The sequence below is a fragment of the Phoenix dactylifera genome, chromosome 12 (assembly GCF_051530095.1).
Source record: "Phoenix dactylifera cultivar Ajwa chromosome 12, Ajwa_hap1_PhDact_Kaust_v1.1, whole genome shotgun sequence".
Classification (NCBI taxonomy): Eukaryota; Viridiplantae; Streptophyta; class Magnoliopsida; order Arecales; family Arecaceae; genus Phoenix; species Phoenix dactylifera.
The window spans coordinates 4798542-4812782 of record NC_143201.1 but is presented as its reverse complement, the minus strand read 5'-3'; the positions used below and the strand labels follow the sequence as shown (position 1 = coordinate 4812782).

The window sequence follows — 14241 nt, the reverse complement described above, 5'->3', positions numbered from 1 at the left end:
TTTGTAGCTTGTTACTCCGGAGACACCTTATGGCTTAGTGATGGGGAGTTGCCCTTGGCACTCCGAGGTATTTTATTTTTCGACTTTATTGGGTCTATCCGCTCTCGCCGAGTATGATCGACCCGCACTAGCAAAAAAAAAAAAAAAGGAAAGGCTGGTCTGTCCAATTAACAAGTTTAGGTTTGGGGTTCAAACTGGTGCAATCATTGGATCCGGGCAAGGAGTCACGTCCGTCTCAATATGTGGCCCGGAAAGGGCCCAGTCCAACCTCCTCTTTTTTCTTTTTCTTTTTTTTTTTTTACAGCCGTAACCCACACACAACGAGTATGGATGCAGCCCATAAGATCAAAAATGATAAGAGAATACAAAGATGATGGGACCGAGAATAGGTTATCCCAAGTGAAACCTTCGGAGTGCTGAGCTGGTCCAACTTTGAGCTAGATCAAAAATTTGAAAGAACATTAGCAGAATTCTGAACCATTTGGGATCAGACTTGAGCAGGCCTAATAAGTAAATTGGGTATTATATGCTTGGCTTTGATGAACAATTATATTTTTGTTGGAGTTGAGTTTTCAAGCACTAGGTCTTTTTCTGTCAAAAAAAAAAAAATTATGAGATAGTCATCAAATGAATTCACTTAACAAACTCCCCTCCCCCCTCCTCCAAATACAAGCCCACTCACATTGTCCTTTCTCTCTCCTAACCAGCCCTCATTAGCCACTATTTATAGTTGAAAAGGGGCAGTTTAGATGGTAAGCGTAGATACTCTGGGGCAACCATGCACCTCCTTTTGATCTAACAATTTTCTCCTTAAATAAAAAGTTGCGCGAAATTAAATCCAACCCATAATCAACCCAGCTAAACCCAATCCAGTACTCTTATCTAAGCCAAACTTTAAATTCATAGGATATATCACCAACCATTTTGGTCTTAAAAAAATTTAACTACGTAATCATTTCATTGACCATCCTAAACATACTTCAATTATACCCCTCTTGTATTCTAAATTAACAAGCACAATAACATCAAGCTCATAATAGCTTTTCAGATCCAATAGAATGAAATTGCTCAAAAAACTAATGTGGTCCACTAGCATTTATAAAGGCTAATTTTCATGTGCTAACCTCGCACTTTTACTCAACCATTCAAGTTTATCACCTATATGAACCTGACAAGCATTCACTACCTTGTCACCATCTCTTAATTCAAACGAGTCAATTTTAGCCATGTATTCTAATCCATTCAAATGGTGTTTTTAAAGCTTGCTCAACTATCACTATTTTAGTTGGCTTAAGTAACACTTACCAATTTACATATATCTATAATTTAATAGAACAGAGTTCTAACTATGCATCAAAGCTCACTCGATCTAGTTAGTTTTTTACACTAGCAGTATTTCTAGCTCATAACCACTTATATATAAACCCCTCTATTCCATTCATTAAAAGAAAATTAAACAAAAAAACCCAAATTTTTGAGTAATTTTAGTTCTATTATGTCTTCTAGCCTTCTTAATAATCCTAAAGCTCTTAACCCTCTTCCACCAAAAATGTTAACCTCAATTAAACTACCAAAACCTTGAAGACATAAGATACCCATCTCTTTACTAAGTCTAATTATCTCTATATTATCAAACTAGGAGAAAGTCATCATCGGTGATTAAGGACAAAATTAGAGCTTAGGAGGTAGCCCTTAAATTTTAAGGCTTGGCTTCATTTCAAGTGCAATGAAGATCTTTAATCTATAAAGGCTTCTCCAACCTTTATTCCCTTTTCCCCCCTCTCTTCTTTCTTCACTCTCCTTTTTATTTTCCTTCCTTTTATTGTTGGACTAGGTCCCATCTTCTTCATTTTTTTGATGTTATATTTTTCATTTGTTTATCAAGGTGTGTGTGTGTATGTAACACCTAGCCCTGCTAATAAGAAGCAGGGCCTAGTCCATTTGACTGGCCCATATGTAAGAGTTAGAGTGGAAAATGAAAAAAAAAGATAGGACTATATTCAACTTAGAGTAGGAGACGGAAAAAAAGATAGAGCCTTGTTCGATTAGAGTAGAAAAATGTACTCCTCCATCCCAATTTTCTATGAGAGCTAGGAAACCTAGCCTCCAATGGCTATTTAAAAACCTCTACGTCTCCTTTCGCCTCACCGCCAACAAGTTTTTCCAATCACCATCGCTAGACCACCGCTAATTTATTTTTCCTTCTCCTTTTGACTTCCAACGTTCTTCACTTCCGGTGCTCACCAGAGGTTTCAGTTGAGCACTTGCTGGAATCTTAGATTCGGAGAGACAATTTCAAAATTATTTGGACTTGTAGTTTGGTTTCGCTTGCAAGGTAAGTAAGCTAAAGCTTCAAAGAGTATGTTCTAACCTTTAGTAAGATTATAATTAGTTTATTAAATTTGATTATGATCTCTATTTCGTATTTGATTAAATGAATCATACATGTTATTATTATGGTAATAATTATTTTTAAAACAATATTTCCTATTAGAATATTCTTGTAAGATGAAATTTAGAAAATATGACCAAATAAATTATGAAATTTGTTATATATTGATGTTTTCTTAGCACATCTATGATCTAGCTCCACCAATGAGAATTATGCATTGGCCCTGTCATCTTGTAATATGAGAAACTAGTTTCGACCCCCAGCCACCAGTGATTAGAATAATGGTATCTCTTATTTGGCATATGGTGCACCTTGTATCTACTATTCGACCCATGCCACTAGATTACGTGGGCACAGCTTAATATTCGGTCTAGTGTCAATTTATGAAAAATTAATTTTTTTTTGAAAAAGAAATAGATATGTATTATTTGAGATTTAATTTATTCTCAGTCGGTATCATGCTGTTTGTTAATTTATTTGCTTGACATATTTAGACCCCACTTTGATGTGTCATATTGCCTAATTACTAGGCTGGTGTAGCTCATTTCTCTTTCTTTTCTATTTTTTAAATCTTGAATCATGATTGTGCAGGACTTGGGAGAGTGTGTAAGATCTTTTGAAGCTATTTATGATTATTTGGACTTTTAACTTAGTTTAGTTTAGATTGGATATTTTATTTGATTTGAATAATAATAATTAGCTCGAATATTTTGACTCATGTTACTTTGGGATATCTTTTTATGAAAATAATTTGATTCAATTTTGGTGATATTAATTTCAAGGATCGAAGAATTATTATTATTGTCTGAGATTATTATAATTTGATCAGTAGTCTTGTATGCTTATATAGTCAAGCGACATCTATTATACTCTAGGTTTGGATTGTAACAACATATATATTTTTTTATGTTACCAGCTAAATCTCTCTCTCTCTCTCTGTGTTCTCTTAAAATCCATTAGGAAAGCTGCAGCGTAGCTTAGCATTGTATGATTTAGGGGAGGAAGTGTAGGGCAGCCGTTCTTTTGCTACACCTAGACTTCCACCTGCACATTTTTGTGGGGCCACTCTGGACCCATATCTGACCCTTGGGTTCAGTCCAGGTCCATTACTCTTCTTGGAATCAGCCCTTTATCTTGCATAATTTGGCTAGTGAAGTAGAACGGGAAAACCTCCCTCTCAGCATCATTGGAAGTTTGAAGGAAAATCCGCTTTATCTTCATATTTGCCAAACAAACTAGCCACTTTTTTCTTTTGTTTTCTTTTCTTGTCCAAGCAATCCATTTTCATCCTTGCCGGATTGTTATACCCCTATACCATTTATAAGAAATTATTTTATACGCTTCGATTTGTATTTTATGTACATCCATTATGCATTGGTTGGGATCATTTGCTATTATTTGAGCATAGGCGATAAAAAGAAATACCTTCTTATACAAACATGATAACATAATATTTCTTTTTCTGCAACATCTCCATTAGGCTTTAACCTCTTGATGCGCAGAGACGGAACAACAGGCAGTGAAAATCAAGCTCATCTTCCAAAATCTGTTGGCGATTACAACTAAAAGGAGTATATCAAAGGGATCCATCAAACTTTCAGAACAAGAGAGAGGTACTGAATGAAGGACAAGGTTACACAGTATCAAGGACATTACTTGCAGCAACAAATCAGATCAGTCATTGAGAACCAACAACTGAATTCACCAAAAATATCAACAAGTCTCTTCCTAGCGCAACTCAGGTTCAGTCAGAATTTAACTGACTATTTACTCAACATTTTAATTCCTTGAGACTTTCAGCTTTTATAAACAGGCTGACTGTAGTTTCTTCAAGGACAAGTCAAAATCTTTGCGAATGTAAACTGGAGATGTAAATGCCACTCTCAAAATCATACCTGCTACCATTAATACACCACAAATGCATTTCAGCTAATCTACACATCTCAGCTGGCGTGTATCCTTGCAACAAGGTAACATCACTCTGCTGATGCCAAACCTGGAAAAGCAAGACTAGTGTCTGCCACAGTTCCTTGATGCTTCAGTCCAAGCATTTGTATGAATATAAAGAACTTATATCATTCTTCCTAAAATGCATTAGTAAATAAAAAAGGATAAAAAACTTAGCAATATATATGATAAGAGAAAATAGTCAACTTTCACTAGGTATTTGAAGGATAAGAAGTTGCAGGCAGAGTCTGAACCATTGTTGTCAGAGATTGTCCAGATGGTGGAACAAGACTTGTCCAAAAAACAGGATCAGGAACAGGATCAACAGAGTTCCAAGTGGCCCTCGATGGTGCAGAGACAGGAGGAGCAAATGCGTATGGAGTTCTTTGGACAGCCAATTCACTCAAACCTAAGCTGACTCCAGATCTACCAAGACCACCACCAGAAAAGAAGCGAGGAACTGCCTTTCCATGTTCCATGTCCTTGTAAGAAGCATCATCCTTTGTTTCTGATGTCTTTGATGACTTCTCAAGAAAATTCTTAAAGGCTTCTGACTGTGATAAGATACTGCATGCAGACACGCCCCGTGCATGAGGCTTTCCTTTGCGAGGAAGCCCAAGTGAAGGCAACTGGTATGGCTCAGTGGGTCGTACCGAGCATTCTAGAGTTCTGAGTTCTCTAGCAGCACCTTCTGCATTGGAGGTTGATTCTGACTGACGTGTTTTCTTGGGAATCCACCACCTGATATAACTTGTTAGATCAACTTTTCTCTCCATGCCAAAGCTACCAGCATATTTTCCATCTGTAGCCACATCCCTACTTGTACCTTACAAGGAAGTAATCTAGTTATCCATCCACAAGATTGAAATATTGGAGTTTATTTTTAAGAGGCCTGTTCAATCTCAATCAAAGGTAGATCTTTTACGGACTTACTGCAATTTAAGTTGTTGCAATATTCATTTCCTATCATCTGTCCAAGGGTTGCATCCCATCGGGTACTTTGAGGTTGTCTAAGAACAAAACAGAAGTAAAACGACTGGGAAGAATCTATTATTTGCAAGACAAAATACGCAATATTGAGGTCTAACAATTCAAAGGACAAGCTGCTAAATTAGCTCATCTTTTATGAAGTACAAGCAATACATCAATAGCAGCAATTTTAATTGTGAATTTACAGATGCATATGTATATAAATGCATGTAAGAGAGTTACAATGCCCCCACTGGAGCAATTTTGTAGGTTGTTTCTACCAGAAATGACAAAGTGAGCCCTGTACTGCATGATATTTTTATGTGCATGGGGGTATTTTTGCCCTTTGGCTCATGTTGCCGATGCCCTTTTTTTTCCTGCAGCAATGGTTGCCTCACTTTTTAGTGCACCGATAGCCAAATGACAAAAAGTACCCCCACACACGCAAATCTATCTAAATATATGGGGGTGTATTTGTCATTTGCCACTAAGGGTAAGCCTTGGCGCAATGGTAAGATTGCTCTATTGTAACATGAAGGTCACAGGTCCTTTTCGTACGTGGGGTAAGGCTGCATACATCTAATGCTCCATAAACCCTACAATGAAGGGAGCCTTGTGCACCGGTCACTCCTTTTTTTTTTTTTTTTTTTTTTTGCCACTCTAAACAACTTACAGAGTTAGTCCATGGGAGAATTGTAAATATACCCATATATGTAATTATGTTGTATATATGCCACAATGGACAAGAAGATAATCATGAAAATTATTTACTCAGCTTATGGTCGAACTAAGGATTTATTTCTTCAACATCACTAATATGTGGTGCCCCATGGATGTGCAAATTCATATGGACGTGCGCGCGCGCGCGCACACACACATATATATACCCAAATGCTGTTATAAATTGGTATATGATAATAAAATCTAGGAAGTAAATTACATCATCCAAACAACAATACAGAAGTAGTATGCAAGACTGCAAGTTCCTACTGCAACATATTGATGCCTTGAGCATAATGTAGTTGTACCCATCGAGGCTTTTCCCATCTATTGGTCAGCATTATCAATCCTATTTGCTAATCATCATTTACAAGCTGTCCGTAGCATTGCTGGAAGATATTCACACAACTTTCATCCATGTCAACTTAGACCTTCCCCTCCATTAGTCTAACCCTCCAACAGAGATTCAAGCAATTTGATGTAATAGTCCTAATAAACTTGGGAACAAGCCAAGACAATCACATTACTATTATATTAACAAGTAACTGAAGATAAGTTGGATAATGTGATCAGATTCATATGTTTTGCTAGGGCTGAAAGCGGGTCAGATTATATCCGACCGTATCTGTTTTCGTATCCCTTTTGGATCGGATTCGGATATGATATTTTTGGTCCAATCGGATCCGGATACGGATTCAGATAGTCAGTTCAAAAATCTCCTGGATACAGATACACCTGATTTTTTTCGGATTCGGATTTAACTTACCCTTGTCAAAAATCACTTAATTGGCTCTCGGTTACTGTCTTACAATGAGTTGTTCCTCACACATCCTTTAAAATAGTAGTAGGAAAAATAACAATTCCTAGTGTAGGTATTTAAGAGGAACAACCTAAACCAAAGAGACATTGACCAAAAATATTGATAAAAAGAATGTAATTGTTGGATTCCTGCTAGGAAACTGGTTAACGAGGATTAAACTGAGAACACAAAAGGACCTTGAAGCAAATCTTTTTTCCCCATGTTTGAAGGGTTTTTTTTTAAATGCATTTCATATTACTCACCCAAATATTGTTTGATGGACCTCAAATAGAATCATCAAGGCCACCTCAGCAATCAGTGTCTTCAATATGGGTCACGATTTTCACATATGCAATTGTTATGAGTCTTTTTCTGAAGTATCAAGTTTATGCCTCAATATTTAGCTTTATTATTTATACCATAAAGCACTTGTGAAATTATCATGTACACAATCTGTTTATTAGATGTGCCAATCAAGATTAAATGGCTGTCTAGGTAATTAACAAGCTTTATTGCTCCTCTCACACTTAGAACACACCCCTTATCTGAACATATATCACATACTTTATGTGATTTTATGGTTTAAATAAGTTCCCATATATAATCTGATAAATTAGCTAGGTGCCCTCACAATTGGACTGATTCAACAACCCTTCTCTTTCTATTACAGCATGTAATTCATCTTGTCAAACCAAGTTTTTGTGTTATTCTTATATTCAATGTAAATAATACTATTTGTTAAGACATGAGTTAGCTAATAGTTAAATAATGAACAATCACTTCAGCGTCAGTTAAGTTGACCATTTTTCGTCCTTAACATTAATTTCCCTATACTTTAAGGTAGATTATGGGCCCTGTGCACATCTACCATTATGGAGAAGGAACCAGTAATGCACTCTTCTTACTTGCTTAATTACTACTAATGCTGTCTTAACCTCCAATTATGCACAACATGAATCACGGAAATTGCCCTCCTGAAACTGCTGATAGTTAGCCTCCTTCTACCATCATTCCTGAGCTCAGAGCTAGCGGCATTCATTTGAGCATGTCTCAGCTTGATGGAAAAGTTGTGCATGTGACTAGATGCTGTCATTACCCCATTCTGCCAATGTTTAGTTGTTTGTCTAATTAGACTGCTTGCACGGCACTGCATTTTTGCACTTTGCAACCTTAATGTAGATCTTGAGTATACAGCCAAATGCCAATTGATGGATCTTATACTACGTAATACTTCATTGTAAACCTTTCCAAGTGATACTTCATTGCAATACTTCAGAGCATCTAGTTGATTTAGGAGTTCTTATTGGTCCTAATACAAATTTGAGAAGACAAACAGGCTACTGTCTTCTGAGTAAGCATAGGACTGCAACATATGGTTCATGTTGTTAACCATCATTTCCTCAAAGCTGTTATTTCCTTGTCCTCATTCCATTTTTAAAATTGCCAACGTATAGTTGAAAGCATGCAACCCCTTAGCTTACGATGTAAAAGATGGTGGACATCAAAAGGCAGACAGAAGAGAGGTTCCACATGAGAAGCTGTCGGGGATGCCAAGGTTACAGATGAAGACAATGGTAGCAGCATGTCCACCAAAGATCTCTGATCCAGGGCCTGGAATACCTTGTTCTCTTGAATCAAGACCCAGGATTAGAATAAAAACCATGTCAACTTCCAAACATCCTCAATCAATTGGACATTATGATCAAACATTGTAGTATTTCTCTCCATCAGACACATCGGAATCATAGTATTTGTGTTGGATTGTCCCGAATGCTTCCTTTTTGGAATGTAATTTAGTGTTCCTCCACATGGACCAAAAGACATTCGAACTTTGCACTGAAACTTCTTGTCAAACACAACCACAAGCTTTTACCAAAGTGATAGAATGAATCTACACCAGAGAAAAAGTTGGTTCCATGTTCCATCTTGAACCCCACACAACACAAGTAAGATTGAGTAGGATATCTATTTTCATGATATTGTCCTTTGAAAACATCCTAACTTTAGATACATGCCACTCAAAGACCTTAATTTTGAGAGACGAAATCAAATTCAAAATTTCTGAGCAAGCAGCACATCTTTTACTGCCACAGTTCAGCATTTAAAAAACAGACTTCATGAGAAGTCTCTTCAGAATCCAGCACCAAATGATGGAGTCCCTTGATCCTGACACCTGATAATCATGAATGGTATTGTAGATGTATCTGAGATGAGTTCGTGGCTAAATATATTTCACATCACAAACTACATAGGGTGTAACACGAGGCTAGGAATTCTTTTGCATATAGCTTCTTGTTTCATAGCCATAAATCAACCTTATAGTCTTCAGCAAATTGATGCCCCAGAGAAATGCGTAGTCTTTAAACTAATTCTGCTTGCACTAAAGAATCTCAACCGGCATTGTATAATAATAGTTGTTAGTTTCTTCTTCCTTTTATTTCTTCCTAAATGTCAGAGACACCACCATCAGCTGCTTAATAACAAAAAACTTATGATCATCTAATAGCATCCTAAGCGATAGAAAATAAGAAGTCAACCTAATATGATCCATACGCATGGACTAGTGCCCACCAGACAAATCGTTGAATTGCAAAGAAGAGGCCAAGAGGTATACTCTAGGTTTTTCTAAGCAGAAACGGAGGGAACATGTATAATCTAGATGAACATTACATACCTGGAAAGTCCACGATATTTAGGAAACCCTCTTGAGAAAGCACTGCTTTTTCTGCAGGAATTGATCATTTTATGTTAGTGATAACAATGACAAAAGAAAAAGAATACCCATGCTTCTAGTATAGATGCATGCCTTCTAAGAGACACAAGATACTCCTCCTTTGAAACCGTCTGCATTTCTTCAAGATCTCTCGCATAATCACTAACCTATATATGTGAATTATAGGATAATCTGTGATCAGCAGATGCATGCTAAAATCAATCACCAAAATTAAGAAGCCTAGAGACAGTTTTTTCAATGACTATGCCTTGTAAGTCAAGTTCATATGTCAAAAACCTTTAGAACTTCCATAATAAGCTGTTAAATACAAAACCATGTAACTTTTTGTCACAGACATCCAAGCATCTAAAACCTGATTGCCACTCAAAAGTAGAATGGTGTATATGTTTATATGCAGAGTTCTTTCACTATCTCAAGCCATGTCCACCGTACCGACCGTACCGACATTCCGGTGGGCATTGGTACCGGTACAGTACCGAATCGAATCAGTACCGTACCAGTTCGGCTGGGGAAGGAAAAAAACCGACTGCGTCCGCGTTAAAGCCACTCTGTGGCATTAAATGGCCCACGCGGGCTGCCTCGTGTGGGCTCACAGCCCTGCTTGGAGAACCATGCACGGGCGCGGTTCCCTACACGTGGAATCGCGCGTGGGCGCGAGTTGGGCGCGCGATTCCCCGCGCCCCCCACGCGGGCGGGCTGCCCCGCATGCGGGCGCTCTCTTTTTTTTTTCTTTTCTTTGTTTTTCCTTCTCTTCTTCCTTCTTCTTCTCGAACGTTCTCTCTTTTCTCCTCTCTCAGATTTTAGTGAATATATACAAGGTCGTTGATGAGCTCATGTGTCAAACGGTTTCTCTGGTTGCTATGGATGAGGGCGAAGGTAGACCAGTTGCACTCACAGCCACTCGAGGAGACCGTCTAGGAGAGGATCCAAAAAGCTAGTCGCTTAGCCGCTTAAGATTTTCGTTATGATAAAGATAATTTCGTTACGATGAAGATAATTTTTTTATGTCAAAAAATACATTTGATTTATCTAATACATAATACTAATTTTTTAAAAATTTTGGCATTATCTTCCCTTATTTTGGAAATTTCGAGCTATTTTTTCAAGCCCCCTAAAAAAATGAGAAAATGAGATAGGGAAGAGGAAACATACCTTACTTAGGCTTAGATCTTTCTTCAATCATGCTGAATCAGTGTGATTTTCGCCAGGTGGGAAGGGGGGAAAGCCAGAGAGCTTAGAAATGATGTTGGGAAGGCCCTCTCTTTTAATCAGCAAACAAAGGAAAGGGGAGGGAGCCCGGTTCAGAACCGGGGCGACTTGGTGTGAACCATTTGGTAATCACCGAGTTCAAATGGGTCTGACCAGTTCTGAATGGTTTTGGCTGGTTCTAGGCCAATTCGGTCCGATTCAGATTTTTTTTGGCCGTTCAGGGCTGAAACCGACTTCAATAGGCGAACCGACTTGGTATCCCACCAGATCGGCCGGACGGTTCGGCCTTCCTTGATAAGGTGTTTTGCATGCTATGCCAGTCTGGCAGTTCCTAACCAGCATGGGCAAGATGCGCAATATTTTGAACTTTGATCTACATACTCAAATTATTCAATTATAGCGCTAGAGATGCTTGTTATTATCAACAAAGAAAAATTGTACTGCATAACTCTGCATTCACTCATGATGTCAAGTGGCCACAACCACTCAAGAATTCCCTAACTAAAACTACCTACAATTAACGATCAAAAATGCAGATTTATATATCTCACAGGGAAGTTAATGAGTGTCCCAGCACCCCAATATTTCAGAGCAGCAAGATCATAAGCTCTAGCAGCAGTCTCCTCATCATCATATGCACCTATAGTACATCAGAATGATAAAATAAATAATTTTGAAAGAAATTTCCAAAGGAGTTAATCGTTAACAACCATATAAAGGATTTGACTACTAAAAGTTTCTTGACATACCTAAGTATACTGAATAAACAATTCGCGTGCCAACCAATTCCCATGCAAAATAAGAAAGGTTAAGTTAGAACTTTTAAGGAAAACACAAACGAAGATCCTGTATTGCATTGTAGGTAATAATTTGATTTACAGGATATGTCCACATTCCTCAAAGACTAATTGACTAGAAAAACTGCACGAGATCCTGCAATGTAATGTTTATTGTTACAACCTTAATTTCGTACGGACATGGTATACAAATAAACACTGTAGTTCATATAATTTTCAATTTGAGTGCAAGTATTCCATGCAATATATCACACTAGAAATGTAATTTTTTTCAGAATTACCTTGTTTCCCTTTCTTATTTTGGTTTTGGTTCCAGGTACTTTTATCCCAAAGGTGAGCTTCGTATCGGCCTGTCCACCTGTGTCTATTATATGAAACAGAAAATATCCAGCAAGCAGTTAAACTCTAGGTAGTACAAATGAAAGGAGCTATGCTGCTGCAAGGATCAGATGCGACTCATCATAAAGTCAGGTAATTATTCAATAGCTGTTTCAATCCTCCAAAATCAATAGTTTACGAGGTTAACTTATGTCAACATCAACTTGCAAATTATGTTAATTTCAATATCATATTGCAAATTAAGTAAAAAATGGAAAAGCCCCATAAATCACCACAAAACTACAGAATACGTTGCAAGAGAATCGAATAATGCAAAATCAAATAACAGAAGGAAGCTTAGGAAATGGACCAAAACATCCAAGAACTATAGATAAAAGAAGGTGGTAGCGTGATCCACGGTACCCTGCATGATAAAAAATTCCCCAACTTCTAAATCCATGAAATGGTTCTTTTGAATTATCTGATTCATTATAGCAGCTAGGAGGCGAGAAAGTGCTGTTTCATAATCATTCTTATCTCACCTTCCAAGTTGTGCAGTTCTAGTATCAAATCAGCAAAGAAAAAATTTAACAGGATCAGGTCAACCATTTTAATTTCCTTTTACCAAGCATTCGATTAAACACGATATAGAACCGGGATCTCCATTTGAATCAAAGGGATGGATTCATTCGACTCGCGAGCAATGAGTGGAAAAGAACAAAGAAGACGAGGGTTTCACTTTAAGAGGTTTAGTTTTTACCGGGTGACTCCTCTGTAGATGGAGCTCCGTTTGCCAGCAGCGCAGGGCGGCATCCGGCTGATGCGCTCCTTGGCGGTGCAAACCCTCTCCTTCCTCACCTTCTTCATTCCCCCGAAGCTCAGCTGGTCGCTGGCCGCCACCCGCCGCCCTTCCGACGATCCCTCCCCTCCTCCTCCTCCGCCAGCCGCGGCCTCCGCCTTCGGAAGCCCGGGCTCGGCCGAAGACGACGAAGCCGTCGCCATGAGAATAGAGTTCGCCGATCCAAGAGGGGAACTTTTTATTCTTTTTTCAGTTCGATTTCATTTCAAATGCGGTGATGGGGTAGTCGACTCGCAGGGGGGATTTCAAACGGACGGACCGCCCGCTAGAAAACTTGAGAGAAAAGGGACAGGGGTCAGGGCCAGGAGAGTCAGCATGGGATGATGTCATGTTACGTCAGCTGTTCGGGGGACTAGCTGAGAGGATCCGGTCCCTTCCGGTGCCAGGCTACGGGGGGCCTGATGTTAGGGTTTGGGGCACTTCCTGCCGAGCCAGGGTCCGATTGGGAGATCTCGCCGGTGTTATCCAGCAGGAGCATGAGCCAGGGCCGGACTACACTTGGATCTGGAGGTCAGGGCTTCACCCGAGGACTGCACTCTTCCTATGGAAGGTGGCGTGGGATCGTCTCCCGACGAGAGCAGTGCTGAGTAGGCGAGGATGTGAGATCCCTGCGGAGTGCGGGACATGCAGTGTGGAGGAGTCGGTCGACCACGTGCTTTTCCAGTGTACGTGGGCGAGGTCGGCATGGCAGTGGGCAGGGTTCCCGCAGGAGGTCTGGCATGGGAGGCCTCAGTTTTTACAGACGATGCAGCAGTGGTTGATCCGCCCTCGGACATGTCAGGAGGCTATTCGAGCGACTTGCACAGCACATCAGATCTGGCTGGCAAGGAACGCTCGTACCCTTGGTGAGCGCAGGGTGTCACCGAGGTTCGTGGTGGAGCTAGCGCACGTACAGGCTTTGGAGATCAGATCCTCTTCAGATGGACCTCTGATAGCTCGGGACACCTGGGGTTCTCTTTCTGCCTCGGCAGCTTCTCAGATGGTGTTCTTCACCTGGGAACCCCCACCCCCGAGTTTCCTCAAGGTCAACTTCGATGGATCGGTCTTGGATGGAGGTGCGCGAGGTGGTGCGGGCTTTGTGATACGGGACCCGCACTCCAGAGTCGTGGCAGCAGGGGGATGTCGACTGTTCGGCATATCGGTCCCCGGGGCAGAGTTACGAGCTGCCTGGGCCGGGCTTCGATATGCGAGGCAGGCTTTGCAGGCTGGCTCGATTGTTTTGGAAGGCGACTCAGCCACAGTCATCAGCTGGATTCAGAAGGGGCTGAGGGGTGAGGGCTCAGACCACCCCTTGGTTCGGGACATAGGGATGATGTGTGGGGTTGGGGTGGCCATTCAGGCCAAGCATGTATTTCGAGAAGCCAACGGGGCAGCCGACTGGGTGGCTGCCTTCGCGGCTCATCATTCAGGATACACCCTGTGGGTGGGGGAGGGGGAGCTGCCTCTGGCTCTCCGTGAGTTAGTATTTTTTGATTTTATTGGGTGTATTCGTACACG

At 40.0% G+C, this 14241-nt stretch overlaps 1 protein-coding gene across 1 annotated transcript; it reads right to left on the bottom strand.

Moving 5' to 3' along the window:
- Positions 1-4073: 4073 nt before the first annotated feature.
- LOC103721225 (AP2-like ethylene-responsive transcription factor SMOS1) lies at positions 4074-12987 on the bottom strand. The gene is made up of 8 exons (XM_039115874.3): positions 12646-12987; positions 11849-11931; positions 11520-11528; positions 11322-11410; positions 9634-9707; positions 9502-9552; positions 5273-5349; positions 4074-5165 (listed from the first exon to the last, which is right to left on the bottom strand). The coding sequence occupies exons 1-8, from the start codon at positions 12885-12887 to the stop codon at positions 4552-4554; spliced, it is 1239 nt and encodes a 412-aa protein (XP_038971802.3). The 5' UTR covers positions 12888-12987; the 3' UTR covers positions 4074-4551.
- Between the last annotated feature and the right edge of the window lie 1254 nt (positions 12988-14241).

Coding starts and splice junctions, on each gene's coding strand:
- LOC103721225 (XM_039115874.3), bottom strand. CDS start 12,887: ATGGCGACGGCTTCGTCGTCTTCGGCCGAGCCCGGGCTTCCGAAGGCG. Junction 11,932..12,645: donor ATCTACAGAGGAGTCACCCG/GTAAAAACTAAA, acceptor TTCATATAATAG/ACACAGGTGGACAGGCCGAT. Junction 9,553..9,633: donor TATCTTGTGTCTCTTAGAAG/GCATGCATCTAT, acceptor CAATTCCTGCAG/AAAAAGCAGTGCTTTCTCAA.